This window comes from Rhinatrema bivittatum, chromosome 9, assembly GCF_901001135.1.
Source record: "Rhinatrema bivittatum chromosome 9, aRhiBiv1.1, whole genome shotgun sequence".
Taxonomy (NCBI): domain Eukaryota; kingdom Metazoa; phylum Chordata; class Amphibia; order Gymnophiona; family Rhinatrematidae; genus Rhinatrema; species Rhinatrema bivittatum.
Window position 1 is genome coordinate 45,735,398 of NC_042623.1, and position 16,923 is coordinate 45,752,320.

The window sequence follows — 16,923 nt, forward strand, 5'->3', positions numbered from 1 at the left end:
GATCCCCCAGCCCCTGGAGAAAGCAGAGCAGAGAATGTTGGAACTGCTTACCCTGTCATGGAAGCAGCCATATGGCCTTGATTTTTGTGTGATTTCTAAGCACAAGTGAGGAGGCTGTGAAGGAGAACGGCCAAGGTCAAAGGCACATGGGATGAATGCCTGTCAGCTCTACTTAAGATCACACAGCACTATGCCGATTAGTATTTTTACAGAGCATCTTAATAATGTACTCGTGCACAATATTGCATGCAAAGAGAATTTCATGTTGTACCCAGCAAGTCAAAAGTAGGTGGTAGGAAATAGTAGAAAGATGTGAAACAGCTTCTCGACATGTTCTGCTAAGACATGTAACCTGTGTTCTAGGGATGGGTAGAACTAATGAAGTTTGGCATCTGAAGCTGATTGTTTTGTCTAGAGTTAAATTTTTTTGGTGTGTGTGTGATGGTGGTTTGGTTTGGTGGGGAGGGGAGTGGGTCAGTAAAAATCCAAGTGATATTTTTGGAAGTTGAGAACCTCTCCTTTTCTTTATTACAGACTTCTGGTCATCGTACTGGTCTCGGAAAAAAAAGTGGCTTTATTGTAGTTTGTGATATCTTTTATTAGATCAACATGAGACTCATCCAACAGTGTTGTACATGACCTATGGAGATGATGAAGGTCTCTTATTGAGACCAGAAACCCTCTTTTCTGGAGTGTTTACAAGCCAGTTTTGGAAGAGCAGAAGCTTTGATTATTCTTGCCAAGTGTGGCCCCTTTCTGTCTTAGTCCTCATTGCCACCCTCTCACTGACTGAACCACATTTCTGCAACCCCTCACCTTTTCTTAAGGAACGTAGGCTTCTTCCAGCATAGAGGGCAGTACAAGGTCATCATTTGTATGGTCCAGGAGCTGCCATAGCATATACACTGATGCTCTCATTTCTGTCCAACTTTCCTCTTGATCTGAGGAAATAAGAGATGCAGGACTGCTCTGGTCTCCAGCCCTCGGGCCTCCCTTTGCCGAGCTCTGTTTGTCAAGCCTTGGGGCTGCCTACGAGAAACCACCTCTCCCGTGCAAATCAGACCGTCACTGCTGCAATATCTCAACTAAATTTCAAATGTATGCAGCCAATTGCCATTATCTTTGGGGTAGATTTTCTAAATTTGCGCAATCGCATACTTTTGTTCGCGCACCAGGCGCGAACAAAAGTACGCTGGATTTTATAAGATACGCGCGTAGCCGCGCGTATCTTATAAAATCCGGGGTCGGCTCGCGCAAGGGGGTGCACATTTGTGCAACCTGCGCGCGCCGAGCCCAGCGTGCGCTGCCTGTTTCCTCCGCCCTCCCCCCACCTTCCCCTCCCTTCCCCTACCTAACCCACCCCCCCCGGCCCTATCTAACCCCCCCCTTACCCTTGTTTCATGATTTACGCCTGCTAAAAGCAGACGTAAATCACCCGACCCGGGGGCTGGTCCGGAGGCCTCGACCACGCCCCCGGGCCGGCGCCACGCCCCCGCCCCCACAACGCCACGTCACGCCCCCGAAACGCCGCGTCATTTTAGACGCGCCCCCAACACGCCCCTTTTAGAAAGCCCCGGGACTTGCGCACGCCGGCGGCCTATGCAAAATAGGCGCGCCGGCGTGCGAGGGCCCTGCACGCATAAATCCAGCCAGATTTACGCTCGCAGGGCATTTAAAATCCGCCCCTTTGTTTTCATGGATAAGCTGAACTCTGCACCCCCTGAAAATGATTCTCAGTGTTAAACATTCAGATAGTGAGGCCAATGTAAAGCACAACGAGCATTCCTGTTCCAAAAAGCGATGAAACTGCAGAACTGATCCCTTCTCCAAAGCAATTCCTAACTTTTCCACAGGCCTTTCCCTCATACCCCTTATAACAATGGCAGCTAAACTTCTTTGCCATGAGTTCCAGGTCTCTAGAAGAAGTTTCACCTGTCACCGTGAATTCTTGATCTTCTGAAGCTTCTATTGTGTAGCTTTCAGGGTTTAAATGTAGGTAATCTAGAGAGTTCCAGTTTTTTCTCAAGCATCTTCCATTGTTATGGCAAAGATATTTACTGCATACCTCGGTGGCTTTGGTTACATTGGTGATGTAGATGCCTAGGGTAGAAGTTATGAACTGTTTCACCTTTGTGCAGTTGCCCTGTAAAGCAGAAGAAAATATTATACAGTGTCCGTACTTATTCTACAGTATCTACTGATCTACGACAAATGTCACCTTTGGGCACTAATGACAAGCTATCATTTTTACATGCCTTCTTTTTTTTACTCATTGCAGATCTGTTTAAGTTTATATATTTAGATACTACACACTAAATAATTATCGGAACAACTTAGCTCAATATAAAAATATCATCAACAATGCGAAAAAGGAATTCTTCTCCAACAAAATCTCCAAATTTCATCATAACCCCAGAATGTTATTCGCAATAGTTCAGAAACTTACCAAAACCACCCAAGAGTCTTCATGCACCAAACATGGAAGTGATGACTTTGCTGATTTCTTCAACAACAAAATATCTCATCTAATCCAATTCAACATAACCAACAACAACCAGAACACCAAACTTAACAAGATAACCTCATCATGGTCAAACTTTGACACTGCCTCCACCATTGAAATTCAATCTATAATAAATAAAATGAACCCCGCCAGCCATCCATTAGACAACATCCCAATAACAACCCTCAAATCAATTGAACCTACCATATCAAAAACCATCACCAAAATTGTCAATTTATCACTGACCGAAGGCAACTACCCCAATTCCTCAAATCTGCTGTCATCAAACCAATCCTTAAAAAGAACAACCTAGATCCGGAAATCCTTTCCAACTACCGTCCCATATCAAACCTTTCATTCATAGCCAAAACCATTGAAAAAGTCGTACACACTCAACTAGATGACTATCTGGAGACAAACAGCATCCTACCTCCATCCCAATATGGTTTAAAAAAAAACCTAAACACAGAATCTCTCCTCATCTCTCTAAATGACATTATTATCAGAGGCTTTGACAAAGGTGAAAAATACTTGCTCATTCTTCTTGACCTTTCAGCCGCCTTCGACACAGTGAACCACAATATACTATTGGAGCAACTATCCCAAATTGGTTTAACTGGCAATATCTTACGTTGGTTTTCTTCCTATTTATCTGATCGAACATACCAAGTATTAATCAACAACAACCTATCAAAAATAATCAACCTCAGCACCGGAGTCCCTCAAGGATCAGCTTTATCAGCCACCCTTTTCAACATATACATTCTCCCCATTTGCCAACTACTAAAAGAATATGAACTCACACACTTCCTTTACGCTGATGACATTCAGCTCCTCATTCCCATACAAAATTCAATTGAAGACACCTACAAGAAAACCTCAGAACTACTTATCTCAATCAAACATCTCCTAAATTCCCTGAAACTCATAATCAACTTTGACAAAACTGAAATAATACTCATGGATAAAAAACCCAATCCAACTCCGCCATCCCTGACAATACTTGACAAACAAATGATAACTATACTCCCTACCACCCACACCAGGAACCTCGGAGTTTTCATTGATAAAGAACTTTCTTTCAAGAACCACATATCAAATAAAACTAAAGAAGGATACCACAGACTCCTAACCCTAAGACACCTGAAACCATTTCTCAACCCCTATGATTTCAGAACTGTTCTTCAACTTCTTATCTTCTCCACCTTCGACTATTGCAACTCCTTACTAATTGGAATACCTTTTTCATCCCTCAAACCACTCCAAATACTGCAGAACTCAGCCGCCAGGGTCCTAACTGGAACAAAAAGAAATGAACACATAATACCAATATTGACCTCACTTCACTGGCTCCCTATTACTGCACGTATTGCTTACAAATCAATGACCATAATCCACAAAATTCTAAACAATGATCATCAAGGTCTTAACACCCTAAACATAATCCCTCAAAATCCTCCAAGAAACCTATGCTCTAATAACTCAGGCTACCTAAACATTCCCCCTATCAAAGATGCACATCTGGCAACCACAAGAGAAAGAGCCTTTTCAATTGCTTCACCTAAACTTTGGAACACCCTACCTAAATTCCTGAGAACCCAACACGGCCTAAAAATATTCAGAAAGGACCTAAAAACACTAATGTTCCGCAAATTCTACACTGACCCTCAGACGTCTGATCATTCCAACTCTCAACTGAACTCTCAGTTATAAACCTCTTAATACATTCTCTTCACCCTGAACTGCATACCCTCCTCTTCCAACCTAATAATGCTCTCTGGACTTGATATGCTTATTTCTGATATTGTTCAAATTGTTTTTTATTGTTGCACAACTGCTAAAAAATGTATAACGTTCACATTGTTTTTTCTGTTACACAACTGCTAAGAAAAATGTATATTTTTGTAAACCGTTATGATGGCTCTACCGAATGACGGTATATAAAACTCAACAAATAAATAAATATTTGAACTTCGGTATAGAAAAGTTATAAATAAATAAATAAATAAATAAATAGATAAATAAAATATATATATATATATATATATATCTATCCAGAGAGAGAGAGAGATATGCGAGAAAGGGACCATTTTCTTGCCGATATTCCCACTGTGACAAGGGATAAAACATAAACCGGGCTCGACTCCAGTGCTGCTGTTTAATGTTTTTGTCTTGCTTTCTTCTATCAACATTCTTGAGGCTTCTTCTCCTATTTTACTCCCTAACCCCAGTTCTCAGATTTCGCTTTCCACTGGAGTCCATCCCTGCTGTAAGCATTGTCTCTCCTCTGTACGACTGAATTGTCAACTGACAGTAGCTGAGAGAAAGCTGAATACCTGTCTCTTTGGGTGACAGCGACGGCATTGCAGTCCTTTGCATTGAACACGGAGCTGGGAAAGGTGCGCACCTAATTTTATTCCCATTGCTTCAGCAGCCGTGTGACTTTGAATAAGACATGTAACCTCAAGTACCCGCGATTCTGCAAAATTCCTGAGCTGTGTAAAAGGCTAAACCTATGGATATACTCGACCCAGCTGCATTTTTTTCTCATGCTGCAATACAAGATATCTGGGCAGTCTTGGAAAATTTGACCGTCCCATGGTGATTTCCCTCTGCATATTTTTTTCCACAACTCCAGCTTTCATAAAATGAAGACCCTTGTGCCTACATCGCTCTTTGCGGAAGAGGTCTGATGGTTGGTATTTTACAACATTGCATGAAATGATGCTATGAGGCCTATGCAATAAAGTTTAGTGGGCACATTAAGATCCTTTTGCATATACCAAAAACAGTTTGCAGTAAAACCTAAGCAGTGAATTTTCAAAATCTTACACGTGTAAAAATTAGCATTTATACATGTAAATAGCATGTACCACAAACACACGTGTAAGTAAGGGTTCACAAGTAAATTATTGAGTCAACACTTACGCATTTTTCAGAACAGATTTACATTTGTAGATTTAGCAGCTTACTTGCGTATATTTACACCTGTTCTTTATCTGTTATAAGTAGTAAACATCATTAATGCAGAATACTGACTGGGTGGAGGGGGGGGGTCTGGGTGAACTGGGGGAGCAAGGAGGGTCTCAATGACTTTCAGATAGACTGGACAAACAGGTGGACTAATTGGTAAAACCGGTAATGTCATTGACTCATGCATGTTGAGAAAATCTGCCAACTTACATGCACATAAATGCATGTAAATTAAGTATGTATAATCTCTCCATGTATATTTTTAAAGTAAGAAGTAAAAACAAGCAACTGCACGTCACTTACTCCTAGATTCATCAAAATACATCATTAGCATGCTGAGAGAGAGACTATTTACAAGACCTTCCTAATAGTGAAATATTTATATCTCTATAGGAGGGCCATCTAATAGGTCGAGGTGAGGTGTTGGTGGTGGTTTAGGTGCCAGTTTCGCATATAGAGTGAGATGTACGAACAGCACAGTACACCTTGGTGAAGATTTGACATCATTTGGAGTGAGGAAAGTCTCATAAAGATGAAATTTTGTACTATGTTATCTCATCCTAGCTTGATGGTACCCTGTTTATAGAGTCAATCAAGCTAGAGTGAGACAACATTTAATTAATTAATTAATTAATTAAGTATTTTTATATACTGCGGCACGTTGGGAACATCACCTCGGTTTACAGGTAACAATGCAGCAACAGGCTTTACAAAAAAACACAAAGAATGACAGCAAACTGATTAACATAGTAGAAATTTCATCTTTGTGAGACTTTCCTCACTCCAAATGATGTCAAATCTTCACCAAGGTGTACTGTGCTGTTCGTACATCTCACTCTACATGCGAAACTGGCCCTTAAACCACCACCAACACCTCACCTCGACCTATTAGATGGCTCTCTAATAGGTGGGCCATCTAATAAATAAAAAGGTGCACACTGTGAGGCCCTCCCCAGAGGCTCTCTCTCGCCCAATGCAAAGGAGTAAGATGGTGCAGTAATTCTAAAATTTCCATAAACACGCCCCTTTTTCATAACACAGGCATTAATGCATTTTGATGAATCTAGGAAATAACTCCCAGCAAATGGGAGCTATAGGTTCCTATGAGAACTCCCAGACACAATCCAGGCAGCTATATTTTGGACCACTTGTAGCCTGTGCATGTCCCTCAGGGAGACCCATGCACAGGCCATTACAGTAGGTAACTATTGCCTGTATCACAGTTTTAAAAGAGAGTATACAAAAAAAGATGAAATATTTTGTTTCCAAAAAGCTGACCAAATAATCTGAGAAATATGATGTTCTAAAGAAAACACGGAATCCAACAGAAATCCCAAGCTGTTTACCACAGCCATAGTGTGGTAACGTGGCCAGTCATGGCTTAGGAAACAGCCAAGAGGAATAAGGAGGCAGACCCTGGCTGTTTCCTTAGGTGCAATTTATTTACAGTGAGAAACCCAAACTGAAAGCAAATGCAGCTCACTTTGCAGTTCTGGTAGCACTTGGACATTGCATAAACTGGGAGCCTGTCTGGTCCCTGGACCCTAACTAACCCGTCTGGGCCCTTGTTCCTTACAGTATGGTGAAGGGAGCTTCCCTTCAGCCAGAATCCCTTGCGGGGCTGATCATTAATAGGGTTCAGGTTGGATAGCTGTGGCTGGTCCCTTAAGGTGGTTTGAAGGAGTTTCCCCATACACTCCCTCACACATAGGTTGCATAAACTCAGATCCCACACTTATTGCCACAGAAAAATAATCATCAACTGATCTTTTTTACTATCAATATTTCCATCTTTCCATCATATTTCCATCTTTCCATCATATTTCCTCCACCTCTATTCTTGTTTGTGACTCTCCCCAGAGTTGTTTCTCCAGGTTAAACTCCCCTGTTTAATGTAATTCCAACTAAAGTTATATGTAAACCGAGGCGATATGATTTTCATGAGCATCGGTATATAAAACCTCTTAAATAAATAAATCTTCTTAATGTTTAAAATCAATTTATTCTTAAAAAATATTTAGAATCTTGTACAAGATTCTGATCTAGTTCCAGCATGGTCTTCACCCTGTCTTTACAAATAGGAACAATAATTTGTATGTCATCAGTATACAAATAACACTTTAGATCAAGGGACCGAAGCAATTCTCCCAAAGGCTGTAAGAAGATATTGAATAGCAGAGGAGATAACAGTAATCCTTGGGGGACCCAACAACATAATACAACTGGAGAAGAAAAATTCCCTTTCAAGTGTAGAACAACAATCCACTGTAGGACAGCAACAGAAAGTCCGAAGTTCTTACAGCTGTCTAACAAGGTTAGATGATCCACCTGATCATAGGCTGAGGAGAGATCCAACAAGATCAAAAAAACCTGCTGGTCTCCATCAATCCAACAAAGGGTATCAGCACTAAAAGAGATTGTTTCAATACCATGTCCCTTCCAAAAACCTGCCTGGTTGGGATCTAATCTTCCAAAAAAAAAAAAAAGAGGATAACTGATAAGTTACTGCTTTCTCTAAGATCATAGCTAGAAAGGGAATATTCGCCACTGGTCTAGAGCCAGAGCATTCTAGAAAACATATGGTCGAGGTTCCTTCAAAATTGGATTCAGAATTGATGTACTAAGGGCCAGAGGAACCTTTCCTTCAAACAAAGAGCTATTCATTATCCTCAAAAGGAAAGACAAAAAGTTAATCAAACCTTTAAACCTTCTGTCCCAAGCAATTTCTTCACTATTGAAAAAACATCTCCCTGGGTCTATTATCCCCTCCCTAAATAACCCCAGTAAAAACAAATTTTTTTTCTTTTAAAATTTCCTTAAAATAATAGTTGGCCATAACCTGCCTTTGTTTCTTGACAGCAGATTCTCTGTCTTCTCTCTAGACTTCTAACCTTCTTTTTAATAACACAGAGGTTTTCCGTAAACCATGAAGATAATTGTTTTCTTATTATCTACTAGCATCTTTGGACAATCTCATCTAAAAACCCGTCTAGCTATCTGATGTCAGATGTGAGTTAGTTGTTCACAAGATTCACCAACCACTAATTCAGTTGTGTTCGATGGTCTGCGGGCTAATCCAGCGAACCGCTGTCCTCACTTCTCTGGCTGGGCCTCCAGATGCGGTGACATGCTACTAGCACTCTTCATAGCAAGACGCCGCTGACTTCCTCCTGCCGTGCACCTCCTCAGGCGCACATGCACATGATGCTATGTTTAAAGGGCCCGCGGCGAGAAAAGCCCCGCAGCACTCCCTGATGGCCTCACTCAGTCAGGCTTATAAAAGGCCCTCTTGACCTCTCTCTCATTGCCTCAGCAACAGGTCCACTTACTCCTGAAGAAGTGCGTGTTGCTCCAGCACCTTGTCTTCATTTCCAGTTTTGTTTCCTGTTTTCGTCTTCTCCCATGTTGCCCGTCTGTTCTCCTCCTTGCCTGCCTGACTGCCCTGCCTATCTGTCCCTTGTCTCCCCTCGGACGGATACCTGGCTTGACCTGATTTTGGATTCTCCTGACCACTGCCCTCCTTTGACCTCAGATTCTCTTAACCGTTGCCTGCCTCTGATATCACCCAGACCTTGGACTCATTTGGCCTCCACCTGCCTATGACCCAGCTATCAAAGGATGACTTCTGCCATCGGCAGTGACCCCACCTAAGCAGGGCCGGCGCGTCCATTAGGCGAACTTTGGCGGTTGCCTAGGGTGCCGAGCCGTAGGGGGTGCCAAAGAGCAGCCACATGGTGCCACAAGTGGGGCCTATCCCACTCGCGACAAAGAGAAATAGAGACTATGTGCTTCTCAGGGCACGCTGCTCTTCAAACCCAAGGCACTCCTACATGAACAAAATCTGTTGTGTGATACACCAGCCTTAATGGAGCAGGCAGTGCAGACATGGAGAGGACTCAAGGTCAGAAGAAAAGCTAGGGAAGGACCAGAAGCCCCAGCGGTTTCTTTTGCAAATTTTAAAACAAAAGGGAGAGAGGGTCTGAAGACCCACATGACCCTTCTTCTGCAAGAGAAGGAAGAGGGCGATGTGGTGAGGGCAGCTGGCTCAGTTGGTTCCCTTGGCTGCTGCACGTGGCTTCCAGAGTTCCTTCACTTCTGCAGCTCCCAGCTCTGGAAGCGAGTCACGTCTAGTGCTCAGTGCACACTCTCTCCCCATCTTACTCAGACTGGGGGGATAAGACAGAGGCTTGAAGGATTCAGACGGGGAAAGATGAGGAGGGGGCTGGGTACAAGGTGTGTTCGGCACAAAGTGAGGCCCAGCTATCCGTGCCCTGCAGGCTGCCCATTAAGTACCATGCTCCAGGGCTCATACTCTAGCTAAGAAAAAGAGGCGTGCATGATTACACATGTTCTCAGAAAGGAGCTCCTATCAGTTTTAAGAGCCAGGCTGCAAGGTGCTGCGAGCAGAGCCCAGGTGCTAGGCTGGATCTGAGCTGCAGGCTGTGGTGACTTTACGGTGGCACAATGGTTGGGAAACACTGCCCAATTGTATTTTCATGTTTGTTTGGTTTTTTTTTAATTCAATGCTCTCCATCTCTCCCGTTTACAAAACAGCTATGTATCTCTTCTTAAAATGACTACGAGGTCAATATTCAAAAGATCAGGCATCTAAGTAGTCGGGTGCTAAGACCTGTTCAATGAAAATTCCCCATCTGCTGAGCACCCACATTTCAGCACCCATTTTTAGTAAGCACCTAAATTTAGGCCCCTAAAAAAGTTGATGGAGCCAGGTCAGGGGACGTAAGTTAGATGCCGATTTCCACGCCAGGAGCCCAACTTAGGGACCTAAATGTAGGTGATTGAATTAGCAGCCAACATCTAGAAACCTTAGTTTTAGATTGCTACAGACCGATGCAACACCGACGGGCTAAAAACGTGTGTCCAAACTGGAGGCCTTTTTTTTTTTAACTCGCACACAATCACCTCTCCTGCGCTCTCGATGCAAAAGGCAAATGAGCCGCCCTGCTAAAAAGGATGCGCTAGGGATAAATTGTATGGCCCTGATGCATCTATGGCACCGGGTGCCCAGGAGAAGTGGCTGTGCATGGGTTAGGAAAACGGACCCTCAGTTTTACAAGTGTCTGTTTTCCTAACCTGTGGACGCTTGTTAATTGAATGTCGTTTTTCCTAATCTGACCACTGGCAAGACGTTCTTTTCTTACGTTACTCCTTTTTTTGGTTCCTCCGACTTAATATCTCCACGCTATTAAGTCGGAGGATCTACTGAAAAGCAGTATTTTCTGCTTTTCTGTTAACTTTTGGGGCTCTTCAAGACAATGCCAGCTCCGGGGCTGGCATTCATTTTTGAGGGCAAAAATGTATGCGTTAGGTGCACATTTATTTTTTACTTAGAAGGCTAATTGTTGTGGTTTCGGTCGCGAGGAGCGCGACCGAACCCCTTACCTGGCCCGGGGCCCGCGGGGACGATGCGATTGCGGCGGCTGCGGCCTGGTCGGCAGCGCTCCCACGAGGGAGACGCCGCCGGAGGAGGCCCTGCCCTTAGGGCTCGCGCGCAGGGAAGGCCCTTTTGAAGGGCCTTCGGCACGAAAGCCTAGCTCCGCCCCCTGGTTGATGACGTCAGATGCGGAGGGGGATTTAACTCGGCATCTGACTTCCCTCTGTGCCTTGCAACGTGGTCGCTACTTACTAGTTGCCTGCGGATTCCTGTCCTGCATTCCTGCCTGCCTGTTCCTAGCCTTCTGGTTCCTGGTTCCCTCCTTGCCTGTTCCTGTTCTCCAGCTCCTGCGTCTTGCCTGCCTGCTTGATCCTGGTACGTTCTTCGACTCCGTCTTCAGCTGCCTGCCCTGATCCTGGTACGTTTCTTCGACTCCGTCTTCAGCTGCCTGCCCTGATCCTGGTACGTTTCTTCGACTCCGTCTTCAGCTGCCTGCCCTGATCCTGGTACGTTTCTTCGTCTCCGTCTTCAGCTGCCTGCCCTGATCCTGGTACGTTTCTTCGACTCCGTCTTCAGCTGCCTGCCCTGATCCTGGTACGTTTCTTCGACTCCGTCTTCAGCTGCCTGCCCTGATCCTGGTACGTTTCTTCGTATCCGTCTTCAGCTGCCTGCCCAGATCCTGGTATGTCTCTTCGACTCCGTCTTCAGCCGTCTGCCTTGTTCCTGCTCCGCTTCATCTCCAGCAGCATTCTCTGTCTCCGGTCCGGGCCAGGTCTTCCCTGCAGTCTCGCCTCTCTCCTAAGTCCCAGCGGTCCGGGTTCCTACGGGCTCCTCCTGGGGGGACCTCGGACTTCCAGGGCGAAGCCACCTAAGCCCTAGCGACCCGGTCTCCAACGGCTCCTCCGGGGGAGGCTCGGGTTTCCAGGTGAAGTCTCGTCTCCAGCTCCCAAGTCTGCCTTCCGTCCGCCTCACGGGTGGTCGGCCTAAGGATCCACTTCCGGACGTCAACACTAATAGCCTCATCAACATGGCATTTACATGTGACGAGCGCTATTAGCTACACGCTAGTTTGGACGTGTGTTTTGGACACGGTAATCCCCTTATTGCATGAGGGGCTACGGATGCGCGTCCAAGCATGGGTTAACCTGTGCGCTAGCCTACGCGCATAGGGGCAGATTTTATAAATCTGCGCACAGACATACTTTTGTTCATGCACCAGGCACGAACAAGAGTACGTGGGATTTCAATAGATACGCGCGTAGCCGCGCGTATCCATTAAAATCCGGGGTCGGCGCGCGCAAGGCTGCCCAAAATCGGCAGTCTGCACGCACCGAGCCGTGCAGCCTGCCTCCGTTCCTTCCATCCCCCCGCACCTTCCCTTCCCTTACCTAACCCACCCCCTGGCCTTATCTAAAACCCCCCCTACCTTTGTCGGCAAAGTTATGCCTGCTGGAAGCAGACGTAACTTTGTGCGCACCGGGCCGGCTGCCGCGCTCCATGTTCCGGTCCGGGGGCTGGTCCGGAGGCCGTGGCTACGCCCCCAGAATGCCCCCGGGCCGAAACCACGCCCATGGCGCCGCCCCCGAAACGCCGCGTCACTCCCGGCACGCCCCCGACACGCCTCTCCATGCAAGCCCCGGTACTTAAGCGCGTCCCTGGGCTTGCGCACGCCGCCGAACCTATGCAAAATAGGCTCGGAGCGCAGGGGGGGTTTGGGGTAGGTTTTCAGGGGGTACGTACATATCTTATGCGCGTACCCCTTTGAAAATCTATCCCATAGTGTTGCATCGGCCTATTAAAGTCTGAAACCTATTTTAAAGTCCAAAACTGAGGGATCCAGGTTCAGCTGAAATTTCTCCTAACTTTAGGTGCCTAAAACTGAGGACCCTGCGATGTCAGGTGCTCAGCTTTTATTTATTTGTTGATTTATTTATTTTTATCTCGGCCTCCCATTTTAATTATTTTTCCATTATCTGGCCAAAAAAATGATGCTGCAAGCTGGCTTACCTCAGAAGATGTCAAGTTCATGTCGCCCCAAATCACAAAACCTGCAGCTCCTAGTGCAGCGCTTTCTCCTATGGTGTCTACAAGGTGTCGCTATGGTGAACACAAGATGGATGAGGTTAGTGAAGGGAAGGTACAGTGGAACTTACAGCAAGTCGCTCAGCATTACTTACAAGAACAGGATGGAATCCAAATATTCTCATTACCTGAAAAGGCTCTTAGGTTGCCACATCCCCTTCAGGCATTTTCTCCTGCTGAAACACCCCCTTAATATTGGTGAACGAGCAGTGCTTTATTGCACTTTTGAACTCTTCAGTCAGTGGCGGCTTCTGTGCCATTGCACCACCAATAATTAATGAAGAGGCCAGAGATGCAGACAAGTAATGAAGATGGGGGGGGGGGGGGGGGGGGGGGGGCAAGTGGAAGAGTCCAAACACGGAGGAGGAAGGGAGTTAGGGTGGGAACCTTTTGCGCCTCCGCTGGCTCTAAAATCTATCAGCGTGGCACATGTTTTTCAAAATGTATGAAATAAGGTATAAAGAACCGAATTAAATAGCTAGCAGTCTGCCACATATGTCTTTTAAGATTCATCACTTTTTATTTCATTTTTTAAATTAGTAAACGTGCATTGTCATCCCATACCTTTGTATTCTGGTTTCTCCTAAGGTATGCGCTGCGTCCTTCCCTACCTGCTGACTAACGGATACTTCGGCTTTTTTGCAATGGTTTTCCCAAAATCTTAGCTGTAAAATGTTTAGCCAGTGTAAGCTGCCGCTCTGAGCAGGTTACCCCTGTGCACCCTTTCCGACCTCTAGCCTTTAAGGATCCACAGTGTTTATCCAGGTGCAGCTGCAGGGAAGGCAGTGAAGAGCGACCTCTTGTGACCCAACCGTTCTTTGCAGTGCTATTTTCCTGATTTCAGACGTGCAAAGAAGTTTGAGTGGGTGCATAGGGCTGGCACTAAATGAGCCCCTCGTGCTTCAGCTGACATTTCTCTGCAGGCTTCAAGTTTTATTTTCTTAAAGCGACTTCTTAAAGCTACATTTCCATAGGCTCCAAATGAAAAACAAAGCTAAATCAGCATTTAAATCCCACTGCTGCTAATCCTTGTGAGCTTGGGCAAGTCACTTCAACCTCCATTGTACCAGGTACAAATATCTAGATTGAAAACCCTCTTGGAATGGGGAAATGCCTATGGTACCTGTATGCAGTCTGCTTTGAAGTGCCTGAAAGGCACCTTAGATATAGTTAGGTGGGTGTTTTCTGCGACTTGGCTGTATAGTTTGCACAAACATTTTACATTTTCACTCTCTTGGGCCAGCATATGAGATCACTAAGACGCTGGTGTTCCTGAATGAGCCTTGGACATCAAGAAAGAGTCTCGTGTGGTAAATTAGCCCTTCCTGGTTTAATTCTTCTCCATCATGGCCTCACTGTTTTAACTCAAGGCCTCTTGGATTTTTTCTTTGTCTTTTTGTGTGTGTTGTGTGTGGGTCCAGTGAGCAAGAACTGTCTCTTAATGTGTCTCTAAAATGCTGCTTATGCCGGTCAGCACTAGACAAATGACGATAATAATAATAATATGGTCTGAGAAACTCGTTACCACAGTCTTTTGATAATTCGGATGTTGCTCCAATAGGAAGCATCGAAAGCTGCAAGAAATCCAGTCCTAAAGTAAAGGGCCAGAAAACTACAGGCGTGAAAAGGCCCCACCCATTTTCCAGAAAGGATGCGGAAATGCTTTGTAACCTTATTGTCAGTGTCGGGAATTTATATGGAAGGGCACTAGAAAAAGTCAAGTAATTATTGCCAGTGTATAAGTTCAACAACAACAACAAAAAAATCCTCACAAGCTATGAAAACAAAATCTGCAGTTTTTAAGAAAAATTCTCCCCAAATGTCCAGTGTCCTTGCATATAAAGTTCCATATCCCACTAGGCACGGAAAAGAGCAGATTTGTTTTTCCGTTCAGACACCAAGAGCCATCCAAACCTGCATCCTCGCAGAGGTTTGTATTATTTGTTTTTCTGAAGGGCAAGCAGGCCAGCAGTCTGAAAGTGCAACCTATAAAGGACAGGGAAGTCTCTAATCTCTGCTAGTGTTAGGCACAGCAGTGGCATAGGCAGGAGAACCGTACGCCTTTGAAAGAATCCTCTGGATCCTACCACGGCCTGTTTTAGCACGCCTACGGAGATGCACGTCTCCAACTTGGGACGCTGCGCTCTCACTTTGGTTCTGTTTTAATCTGGACTCCGGGAATGCCATTATTTAAATTATTTAAGGCACGTGCGATTCTCTGGCACTTTGTTTCCATAGCCATAACTTGCATTGTAGCTACCTTCACATCTGTATATTTTACTCTGGAGATAACCCTATGACGTCAGGCAGTCCCAAGCCTCTTCGCTCCCTGAAACTGTACCCCAGTCCTTTTGAAAGGGGTCCCCTCTAGAAAAGAAATGTGCATTTTATTACTCACCTTTGATTGGCGCTTATGGTCTGATAAATGCTTGGCATGTATTCAAAAGGTATTACACCACTTTTTCTACCATCACATAGGTGCGTATAAAGCAGTTTACATATATATTGGAAGTGAAAGGAGAATGCAGCTGTTACCATCATTATATGGGAAAACCAAAGTGTCCTTTTGTAAGTTTTGCACAGAAGAATTCACATCCAAATAATTACCTCAGAAAGAAATAGCAAAGCATCGTCTCTATAGCCTAGTCTAGTGTAGACAAATACAGGCAAGGCATAATCATGGGAGGTCGTAGAAGCGATTCTTATGGACTCAGTGACTCGGAACCTGGAGAACCGGAATATGCTATCGCTGTTGCCAGTGGATTTTTGAAGCGTGATGGAAGGGTACAGGGCTGTACTGCTGTTCCAGAGCCAGGAGAGATCGTTGTTCCTGAAAACCTCTTGTTCTGGGCAAGAGCCAGTATACTTCGCATCATGAAAATTGTAATTATGACAATCCGGGTACAGGTAGTAGCCCCAGAGGCCCTTAGGTCTGATTTTAATCCCCAGCTGAATGGTTTCTTCCATAAAAGCCTTGGCACTCTCTTCAAACTTCAGTTTTGCAACGTTCTCCAGATCATCAGATGAAATGTTCCCCAAGAGTTTGGAAACCAGTAACCTTGACTTCCTCCTGTAGACATCCTTTATATTCCAGTTGCGCGCCCACTGGGGTCTCCAGTGCTCCCAGTCTATAACTGCTAGCCCGCTGAAGTTCTCCGAAGGAATAAAATAATTTATGTCCTGACTGGCTTTTTCCAAATGGCCTTGCAAACTGGAATTCTGTGGTAGGCCACCATTAACAGGAATTTCCTGTGAGGTGTACCATGGGTAAAATCCCAGTCTGTTGAAGTAAAAGATAGTAACATTCTGTCCTCTTGCATTGACCGAGGGGCTACCAGTCATTTGAAACATTTTTAGATTAAGCATTACGTTATACCGCACAAAACAGAGGTCTGTAGGTGTATTCCAAGCAGCTATGAAAGGTTTTCTTTGAAAAACTGGAGGTAGTGCTGGTTTTAGTGCAAAAGTAGATCCCAAGATAAAAGCTAGTAAACAGATTGGATTGGGGACAAGAGGCATAATATACAGTAATAATAACTTATTCTTGAGTTGTAGTATCATGAGGCAATGAAGATTATTTCAAGGTCTTCCAGCTTAGGTCTGAAAAATATAATTATGCACAAGAATTCAATTAATTTTGAATGCACACAGAACAACAGAAAAGGATTACTCTTTTAATATTCACTGCTTTTTTCCCCTTTCTTAAAACTTGGTTTTTAAATGGACAATTTTATCTTGTTAACATGAAATACTGTACATGCTCTGTTTTCAGTAAGGCACCTATAGGGCTGTGTATGCAAAAATATGGGTTTTTTTGTGTTTTCTTTTTATGTTTTGTTTCTATTTTGTTTTTTATTTTTAGTACATGCTATTTGCAAGTAGTGCTCTCTAAAATATTTAGTGTGCTATTTTCAAATAGTGTATATTGACAATAGTGCATGCTAAAATATTGCAAATAGCACATGTAAAA

At 44.4% G+C, this 16,923-nt stretch overlaps 1 protein-coding gene across 1 annotated transcript; it reads right to left on the bottom strand.

The window, feature by feature from the left end:
* Positions 1 to 1,747: 1,747 nt before the first annotated feature.
* LOC115099548 (hyaluronidase-4-like) lies at positions 1,748 to 16,472 on the bottom strand. Its single transcript, XM_029617282.1, has 3 exons — positions 15,561 to 16,472; positions 12,879 to 12,968; positions 1,748 to 2,143 (listed from the first exon to the last, which is right to left on the bottom strand). The coding sequence occupies exons 1-3, from the start codon at positions 16,470 to 16,472 to the stop codon at positions 1,748 to 1,750; spliced, it is 1,398 nt and encodes a 465-aa protein (XP_029473142.1).
* Between the last annotated feature and the right edge of the window lie 451 nt (positions 16,473 to 16,923).

Coding starts and splice junctions, on each gene's coding strand:
- LOC115099548 (XM_029617282.1), bottom strand. CDS start 16,472: ATGCCTCTTGTCCCCAATCCAATCTGTTTACTAGCTTTTATCTTGGGA. Junction 12,969..15,560: donor CTTTGCTATTTCTTTCTGAG/GTAATTATTTGG, acceptor TGTTCACCATAG/CGACACCTTGTAGACACCAT. Junction 2,144..12,878: donor TGAACTTGACATCTTCTGAG/GTAAGCCAGCTT, acceptor TCTGCTTTACAG/GGCAACTGCACAAAGGTGAA.